At 52.4% G+C, this 10,051-nt stretch overlaps 1 protein-coding gene across 1 annotated transcript; it reads left to right on the forward strand.

Annotated features, from left to right (window-relative positions):
* The first annotated feature begins 638 nt into the window (after positions 1-638).
* On the forward strand, positions 639-7,198 carry LOC127920536 (extracellular matrix organizing protein FRAS1-like). Its single transcript, XM_052504583.1, has 5 exons — positions 639-794; positions 1,302-1,489; positions 4,525-4,641; positions 4,857-4,971; positions 7,053-7,198. Exons 1-5 carry the CDS (start codon positions 692-694, stop codon positions 7,196-7,198), a joined length of 669 nt encoding a protein of 222 aa, XP_052360543.1. The 5' UTR covers positions 639-691.
* Positions 7,199-10,051: the final 2,853 nt, after the last annotated feature.

Consider the following 10,051-nt stretch of genomic DNA (forward strand, 5'->3'; position numbering starts at 1 on the left):
CCTCTAGCTCTGAGCCTGCTGAGATTACAGTAAAGTTACCCCTCTGGCTTTTGAGCCTGCTGAGATTACAGTAAGGTTTCCCTCTGGCTCTGGAGCCTGCTGAGATTACAGTAAGGTTACCTTCTGGCTCTGAGCCTTCTGAGATTACAGTAAGGTAATCTGTCTGTCTCTGTCTGTCTGTCTCTCTGTCTTACTGTCTGTCTGTCTGTCTGTCTGTCTGTCTGTCTGTCTGTCTGTCTGTCTGTCTGTCTGTCTGCCTGTCTGTCTGTCTCTCTGTCTGTCTGTCTGTATGTTTCTTGTCTGTCTGTCTGTCTGTCTGTCTGTCTGTCTGTCTGTCTGTCTGTCTGTCTGTCTGTCTGTCTGTCTGTCTGTCTGATTCACGCGGTTGAGGACATGAGGCCTGAGAACATCTGAGCAGGGTTATTAACTCCGTGATGTGGAAAATGAACTCACGTATCGGTGCATGTTGGCTGGCAGGACGAGACAACTTCCTGTTCTGATATGAATGACTCAGCAGAAGTACCCAATGGGTATCAGGCTGAGTAACTGAATTGAATTACAGTACTTTGAAACAACACCATGTCATTTGAAAATAATAAATAATAATAGTTACATACTGTATCTGGTGTTACAGCTTACCCAGGCTCGTCGTGTTCTGTCGGTGCCCGTCGCGTGGGTGAGAGAGGGAGGCATGGTACGGTTGGGGAAGAGGTATCTGAGGACAGAGTATCAGGGTGCCAGCGATGACCAGATCGTCTACACCATAGCGCGCTCCAAAGGAAGCCCCAAATATGGTATGGTACATAACGTTAACCCCCCCTCCAAAAAAAACATGCTCATGTTTCTGCTTACTCACAATGATGCTAATTTGACTTTCTGACTCTGTCTTCCCTCCCACATCTCTCTCAAACCATTAATTACCCCCCCTCTCCCCTTTACCCCCTCTCTCTCTCCCTTCCTGATTCTCTCTCTCCTCTCCTCTTACCATCTCTCTCCCTTCCTGACTCTCTCTCCCATCACCCCCCCTCTCCTCTCTTACCCTCTCTCTCTCCTTCCTGATTCTCTCTCTCCCTCTCCTCTCTTACCATCTCTCTCTCCTTCCTGATTCTCTCTCTCCCCTCTCTTACCATCTCTCTCCCTTCCTGATTCTCTCTCCTCTCCTCTCTAATCACCCCTCGCTCTGCTCCTTTACCATCTCTCTCTCCCTTCCTGACTCTCTCCCCTCTCCTCTCTTACCACCCCTCCCCATTCTCTCTCTCCTCTCCTCCCTTCCTGATTCTCTCTCTCCCTCTCCCTTCCAGGTAAAGTGGTGTTGGTGCCCATGCCAGCCGACGGCCCGGTGGAAGGCTGGCAGCCCTCGCCCGATGACAGGAGCTCTACCCCAACCTCCTCCTTCACTCAGCAGGATGTGAATGAGGGCACTGTGTGGTACAAACACTTTGGCGCTGCCGGGTCCAGTGGGCCTCAAGGAGACACCTTACAGTTCCAGGTGAGTGGGGGCTGTGTTGAGGCATTTATTATTATTTGACCTTTATTTAACTACCATGTCAGCTCTAACCACTAGGCCACCTGCCACCCCAGCCTTACCCACCTGCCTGCCAGCCTTACCCACCTGCCTGCCAGCCTTACCCACCTGCCTGCCAGCCTTACCCACCTGCCTGCCAGCCTTACCCACCTGCCTGCCAGCCTTACCCACCTGCCTGCCAGCCTTACCCACCTGCCACCCCAGCCTTACCCACCTGCCTGCCAGCCTTACCCACCTGCCACCCCAGCCTTACCCACCTGCCTGCCAGCCTTACCCACCTGCCTGCCAGCCTTACCCACCTGCCTGCCAGCCTTACCCACCTGCCACCCCAGCCTTACCCACCTGCCACCCCAGCCTTACCCACCTGCCTGCCAGCCTTACCCACCTGCCACCCCAGCCTTACCCACCTGCCTGCCAGCCTTACCCACCTGCCACCCCAGCCTTACCCACCTGCCTGCCAGCCTTACCCACCTGCCACCCCAGCCTTACCCACCTGCCTGCCAGCTGGCCTGTCTGCCACCCCAGCCTTACCCACCTGCCACCCCAGCCTTACCCACCTGCCTGCCAGCCTTACCCACCTGCCACCCCAGCCTTACCCACCTGCCTGCCAGCCTTACCCACCTGCCACCCCAGCCTTACCCACCTGCCTGCCAGCTGGCCTGTCTGCCACCCCAGCCTTACCCACCTGCCACCCCAGCCTTACCCACCTGCCACCCCAGCCTTACCCACCTGCCTGCCAGCTGGCCTGTCTGCCACCCCAGCCTTACCCACCTGCCACCCCAGCCTTACCCACCTGCCTGCCAGCTGGCCTGTCTGCCACCCCAGCCTTACCCACCTGCCACCCCAGCCTTACCCACCTGCCTGCCAGCTGGCCTGTCTGCCACCCCAGCCTTACCCACCTGCCACCCCAGCCTTACCCACCTGCCTGCCAGCCTTACCCACCTGCCACCCCAGCCTTACCCACCTGCCTGCCAGCCTTACCCACCTGCCACCCCAGCCTTACCCACCTGCCTGCCAGCTGGCCTGTCTGCCACCCCAGCCTTACCCACCTGCCACCCCAGCCTTACCCACCTGCCACCCCAGCCTTACCCACCTGCCTGCCAGCTGGCCTGTCTGCCACCCCAGCCTTACCCACCTGCCACCCCAGCCTTACCCACCTACCTGCCAGCTGGCCCGTCTGCCACCCCAGCCTTACCCACCTGCCACCCCAGCCTTACCCGTCTGCCACCCCAGCCTTACCCACCTGCCACCCCAGCCTTACCCACCTGCCTGCCAGCTGGCCTGTCTGCCACCCCAGCCTTACCCACCTGCCACCCCAGTCTTACCTACCTGCCTGCCAGCTGGCCTGTCTGCCTGTTCTCAGGTTCACAAACAACCCAACTAACTCTCTCTCTGTTTAGTTTTTCTACCTGCATGTCTTTTCTTCCTTCCTGTCTTCCTCCGCTTTGTTTTCAAATCTTGTTCTCTCTTATTTCACCTTGTCTTCTTTCTCCCTGTAGTTCTTTCTTCTCTTCGTCCATTCTCCTCTGCGAATCCCAAATTATTTCTCCCTCTGCTGTCTTCTCCATTCATTGCCCTGAAATTGTATCCTCCCCTCCCTTCCTCCTCCACCCCTCCTACACATACATCCCTCTCTCTCTCTCTCTCTCTCTCTCTCTCGCTCTCGCTCTCTCGCTCTCTCGCTCTCTCACTGTCTAAAGGTATAACCCTGTCTAAAGGTATAACCCTGTCTAAAGGTATAACCCTGTCTAAAGGTATAAGTCCTTCTACCTGTTACGGTCCTTCTACCCTGTTACGGTCCTTCTACCCTGTTACCTTCCTCTATCCTGTTACAGTCCTTCTACCCTGTTACAGTCCTTCTACCTGTTACGGTCCTTCTACCCTGTTACCTTCCTCTACCCTGTTACAGTCCTTCTCACCTGTTACAGTCCTTCTACCCTGTTACGGTCCCTCTACCCTGTTACGGTCCTTCTACCCCTGTTACGGTCCCTCTACCCTGTTACGGTCCTTCTACCCTGTTACGGTCCCTCTAACCTGTTACGGTCCCTCTACCCTGTTACGGTCCTTCTACCCTGTTACGGTCCCTCTACCCTGTTACGGTCCTTCTACCCTGTTACGGTCCTCTAACCTGTTACGGTCCCTCTACCCTGTTACGGTCCTTCTACCCTGTTACGGTCCCTCTAACCTGTTACGGTCCTCTAACCTGTTACGGTCCCTCTACCCTGTTACGGTCCTTCTCACCTGTTACGGTCCCTCTACCCTGTTACGGTCCTTCTACCCTGTTACGGTCCCTCTACCCTGTTACGGTCCCTCTACTCTGTTACGGTCCTTCTACCTCTGTTACGGTCCTCTAACCTGTTACGGTCCCTCTACCCTGTTACGGTCCTTGTACCCTGTTACGGTCCCTCTACCCTGTTACTGTCCTTCTCACCTGTTACAGTCCCTCTACCCTGTTACGGTCCCTCTACCTGTTACGGTCCTTCTCACCTGTTACGGTCCTTCTACCCTGTTACGGTCCTTCTACCCTGTTACGGTCCTTCTACCCTGTTACGGTCCCTCTACCCTGTTACGGTCCTTCTCACCTGTTACAGTCCCTCTACCCTGTTACGGTCCCTCTACCCTGTTACGGTCCTTCTCACCTGTTACGGTCCTTCTACCCTGTTACAGTCCCTCTACCCTGTTACGGTCCTTCTCACCTGTTACGGTCCTTCTACCCTGTTACGGTCCTTCTACCCTGTTACGGTCCTTCTCACCTGTTACAGTCCTTCTACCCTGTTACGGTCCCTCTAACCTGTTACGGTCCTGCTACCTCCTTCTACCCTGTTACAGTCCTTCTACCCTGTTACGGTCCCTCTACCCTGTTACCCTCCCTCTACCCTGTAACCCTCCTTCTACCCTGTTACAGTCCTTACATAATAGTAGTTATATACAGTATGCTGAATCTTGCTGATGATAAAGGTTTGTTGTGATGATTCAAAATCGCCTCCCTCTTCTTCCAGGTGACCAGTGAGGGTTCTCCAGACACGCTGAGTGATGCTCAGACCCTCACTATCGGAGTGATGCCTGAACTCCCAGGGTTCCCCCAGCTAGCACCTGCCTGTGACCTGCACATGACTGTAAGGGAGAAACAGGGCTAGGGGGAAATCTCCCTGTGGCATAGGCACCAATGATGTGTGTGTGTGTGTGTGTGTGTGTGTGTGTGTGTGTGTGTGTGTGTGTGTGTGTGTGTGTGTGTGTGTGTGTGTGTGTGTGTGTGTGTGTGTGTGTGTGTGTGTGTGTGTGTGTGTGTGTGTGTGTGTGTGTGTGTGTGTGTGTGTGTGTGTCCATGCAGGCTCTGGAAGATCGTGTGACCGTGCTAACACCCACAGATTTGTCCTTTGTGGACTCTGCGACTCCCAGTGAAAAGCTGGTCTACAACATCACCAGGCCCCTACCTCAGGAACAAGGTAATCTACACACACACACACAAATACAGTACATCCATCTCACACACACTTCTCAATACAGGAGCGGACAGGAGCAGACAGGAGGGGACAGGAGCAGACAGGAGCAGACAGGAGGGGACAGGAGGGGACAGGAGGGAACAGGAGCAGACAGGAAGGGACAGGGGGGACAGGAGCAGACGGGAGGGGACAGGAGGGGACAGGAGCAGACAGGAGGGGACAGGAGGGGACAGGAGGGGACAGGAGGGGACAGGAGGGGACAGGAGCAGACAGGAGGGGACAGGAGCAGACAGGAGGGGACAGGAGCGGACAGGAGGGGACAGGAGCGGACAGGAGGGGACAGGAGCGGACAGGAGCAGACAGGAGGGGACAGGAGCAGACAGGAGCAGACAGGGGGGGACAGGAGGGGACAGGAGCAGACAGGAAGGGACAGGAGGGGACAGGAGCGGACAGGAGGGGACAGGAGGGGACAGGAGGGGACAGGAGGGGACAGGAAGGGACAGGAGCAGACAGGAGCAGACAGGAGGGGACAGGAAGGGACAGGAGCAGACAGGAGCAGACAGGAGGGGACAGGAAGGGACAGGAGCAGACAGGAGCAGACAGGAGGGGACAGGAGCGGACAGGAGGGGACAGGAAGGGACAGGAGCAGACAGGAGGGGACAGGAAGGGACAGGAGCAGACAGGAGGGGACAGGAGCAGACAGGAGGGGACAGGAGCAGACAGGAGGGGGACAGGAAGGGACAGGAGCGGACATGAGCAGACAGGAGGGGACAAGAGGGGACAGGATGGGACAGGAGCGGACAGGAGGGGACAGGAGGGGACAGGAGCGGACAGGAGGGGACAGGAATGGCAAGAATATGGCACCACAACAAACCTGCCAAGAGAGGGCCACCCACCAAAACTCATGGACCAGGCAAGGAGGGCATTAATCAGAGAGGCAACAAAGAGACCAAAGATAACCCTGAAGGAGCTGCAAAGCTCCACAGTGGAGATTGGAATATCTGTCTATATGACCACTTTAAGTCGTACACTCCACAGAGCTGGGCTTTACGGAAGAGTGGCCAGAAAAAAGCCATTGCTTAAAGAAAAAAATAAACAAACACGTTTGGTGTTCACCGAAAGGCATGTCGGAGACTCCCCAAACATACGGAAGAAGGTACTCTGGTCAGACGAAAATTTAGCTTTTTGGGCATTAAGAAAAACACTGTCTGGCGCAAACCCAACACCTCTCATCATCCTGAGAATCCCATCCCCACAGTGAAGCATGGTGGTGGCAGCATCATGTTGTGGAGATGTTTTTCATCAGCAGGGACTGGGAAACTGGTCAGAATTGAAGGAATGATGGATGGCGCTAAATACCGGGAAATTCTTGAGGGAAACCTGTTTCAGTCTTCAAGAGATGTGACACTGGGACAGAGGTTCACCTTCCAGCAGGACAATGACCCTAAGCAACACTCGAGTGGTTTAAGGGGAAACATTTAAATGTATTAGAATGCCCTAGTTAATCCAATTGAGAATCTGTGGTATGACTTGAAGGTTGCTGTACACCAGCGGAACCCATCCTACTTGAAGGAGCTGGAGCAGTTTTGGCTTGAAGAATGGGCAAAAATCCCAGTGGCTAGATGTGCCAAGCTTATAGAGACATACCCCAAGAGACTTGCAGCTGTAAATGCTGAGAAAGGTGGCTCTACAAAGTATTGACTTGGGGGGGGTGAATCGTTATGCACGCTCAAGTTTTCTGTTTTTTTGTCTTATTTCTTGTTTGTTTCACAATAAAAAAGATGTTGCATCTTCAAAGTGGTAGACATGTTGTGTAAATCACATGATACAAACCCTCCAAAAATATATTTTAATTCCAGGCAACAAAATAGGAAAAATGCCAAGGAGGCTGAATATTTTCGCTACCAGTCCAGCTGGAAATCTGATTTTAAAATAACTCTTACCCTTAGCCACTAAACCTAACCTTTACTTAAATTGATACCAAAAATCTATATCAGCCAATTTTCAGCCAATTTTGACTTCGTAGCTTGTACACGTATTAGGAAGCCCCGAACACGGGATCCATAATAAACTGACGTCCTCAGGTTCCGTGGAACATCGTGACAGACCCTACAACTCAGTGTCCTTCTTCACCCAAGCTGACATCAACCAGGGCCGGATCCAGTACCGCCCTCCGCAGGCCCCCTCTCACCTCCAGGAGCTCTACCAATACTCCTTCACTGGTGAGTAAACACCAACGACTGTATATATACGACAAAGCCATCGAACGCGACACTCATTCCTATGTGTATGTTCCATAGCACATTGAAGGTAAATGACGTCGGTTAAGAGGGAGTCTCATGGAGACATACCATGCGCCGTTTGAACTATTCCAGGAAGTGACTTTGCAGGCTAGCTCAGTGCTGCCCCCTCTCATTGAGCAACTGAAGTTGAAGGCCAACCTGGGTACTGCAGGCCTCCATTAGCAACCTTATCTCCTCTGTGTGGTTTTATTTAAAAGGACATACAGTACGTCAGTTGCATTATTATCCAATTATTGGTACCATGATTGTTTTATTTTTTACAATTATTCACACAAAGATTGCCGTTCTTTCATTCACTATAATGGCGGATCCTGTTTTCCATAAACAATGCCTGCAGTACCGTGGTCGGCCTTAAACTCCCGTGGCTTCAATGAGAGGGAGCAGTCGTTCTCCTCTGGTACACACACACACACACACACGCACACATATGCAGGCAGTGCCAGGCGCACACACACACACTGCCGAGCATGTGGTTAGATCCCCTCCCATTTCAACAAACTTTGACCCCAGTCTCTCACATTAACACAGCATTAAATGTAAGCCAGTCGCACTCAGTGACACTGTTGTTAACGGGCTGTAAAGTGCAACTGGGTAACCATGGCGATCCCTTGTTCATTTTTCTGTTTAGATTTCACAAAGCTCACAATATTCACACAGCTCACTGAATGAGGTCACAGCCTCAGAAGGCTATAGGGAGGTTGGATTGTAGGTAGAACTGCTCTGTAACTGTCTCTGATGGAAAACAACTGTATGAGATGGTTTCAGGGACCTATATTACTTCTGGTTACTGGCCCAACTCTCTAACCACTAGGCTACCTGCGTTTCAGGGAACTAGATTACTACTTCTGGTTACTGGCCCAACGGTCTAACCACTAGGCTACCTGCGTTTCAGGGAACTAGATTACTACTTCTGGTTACTGGCCCAACTCTCTAACCACTAGGCTACCTGCGTTTCAGGGAACTAGATTACTACTTCTGGTTACTGGCCCAACTCTCTAACCACTAGGCTACCTGCGCTTTCAGGGAACTAGATTACTACTTCTGGTTACTGGCCCAACGGTCTAACCACTAGGCTACCTGCGTTTCAGGGAACTAGATTACTACTTCTGGTTACTGGCCCAACTCTAACCACTAGGCTACCTGCGTTTCAGGGAACTAGATTACTACTTCTGGTTACTGGCCCAACTCTCTAACCACTAGGCTACCTGCGTTTCAGGGAACTAGATTACTACTTCTGGTTACTGGCCCAACTCTCTAACCACTAGGCTACCTGCGTTTCAGGGAACTAGATTACTACTTCTGGTTACTGGCCCAACTCTCTAACCACTAGGCTACCTGCGTTTCAGGGAACTAGATTACTACTTCTGGTTACTGGCCCAACGCTCTAACCACTAGGCTACCTGCGTTTCAGGGAACTAGATTACTACTTCTGGTTACTGGCCCAACTCTCTAACCACTAGGCTACCTGCGTTTCAGGGAACTAGATTATTACTTCTGGTTACTGGCCCAACTCTCTAACCACTAGGCTACCTGCGTTTCAGGGAACTAGATTACTACTTCTGGTTACTGGCCCAACTCTCTAACCACTAGGCTACCTGCGTTTCAGGGAACTAGATTACTACTTCTGGTTACTGGCCCAACTCTCTAACCACTAGGCTACCTGCGTTTCAGGGAACTAGATTACTACTTCTGGTTACTGGCCCAACGCTCTAACCACTAGGCTACCTGCGTTTCAGGGAACTAGATTAATACTTCTGGTTACTGGCCCAACTCTCTAACCACTAGGCTACCTGTGTTTCAGGGACCTAGATTACTTATGGTTACTGGCCCAACTCTCTAACCACTAGGCTACCTGCGTTTCAGGGAACTAGATTACTACTTCTGGTTACTGGCCCAACTCTCTAACCACTAGGCTACCTGCGTTTCAGGGAACTAGATTACTACTTCTGGTTACTGGCCCAACTCTCTAACCACTAGGCTACCTGCGTTTCAGGGAACTAGATTACTACTTCTGGTTACTGGCCCAACGGTCTAACCACTAGGCTACCTGCGTTTCAGGGACCTAGATGACTTATGGTTACTGGCCCAACGGTCTAACCACTAGGCTGCCTGCGTTTCAGGGACCTAGATGACTTATGGTTACTGGCCCAACGGTCTAACCACTAGGCTACCTGCGTTTCAGGGACCTAGATGACTTATGGTTACTGGCCCAACGGTCTAACCACTAGGCTACCTGCGTTTCAGGGACCTAGATGACTTCTGGTTACTGGCCCAACGGTCTAACCACTAGGCTACCTGCGTTTCAGGGACCTAGATTACTACTTCTGGTTACTGGCCCAACGGTCTAACCACTAGGCTACCTGCGTTTCAGGGACCTAGATGACTTCTGGTTACTGGCCCAACGGTCTAACCACTAGGCTACCTGCGTTTCAGGGACCTAGATGACTTCTGGTTACTGGCCCAACGGTCTAACCACTAGGCTACCTGCGTTTCAGGGACCTAGATTACTACTTCTGGTTACTGGCCCAACGGTCTAACCACTAGGCTACCCTGCGTTTCAGGGAATAGATTACTACTTCTGGTTACTGGCCCAACGGTCTAACCACTAGGCTACCTGCGTTTCAGGGACCTAGATGACTTATAGTTACTGGCCCAACGGTCTAACCACTAGGCTACCTGCGTTTCAGGGACCTAGATGACTTATGGTTACTGGCCCAACGGTCTAACCACTAGGCTACCTGCGTTTCAGGGACCTAGATTACTACTTCTGGTTACTGGCC

Source organism: Oncorhynchus keta, unplaced genomic scaffold (assembly GCF_023373465.1).
Source record: "Oncorhynchus keta strain PuntledgeMale-10-30-2019 unplaced genomic scaffold, Oket_V2 Un_contig_19853_pilon_pilon, whole genome shotgun sequence".
In the NCBI taxonomy this organism is placed as follows: Eukaryota; Metazoa; Chordata; class Actinopteri; order Salmoniformes; family Salmonidae; genus Oncorhynchus; species Oncorhynchus keta.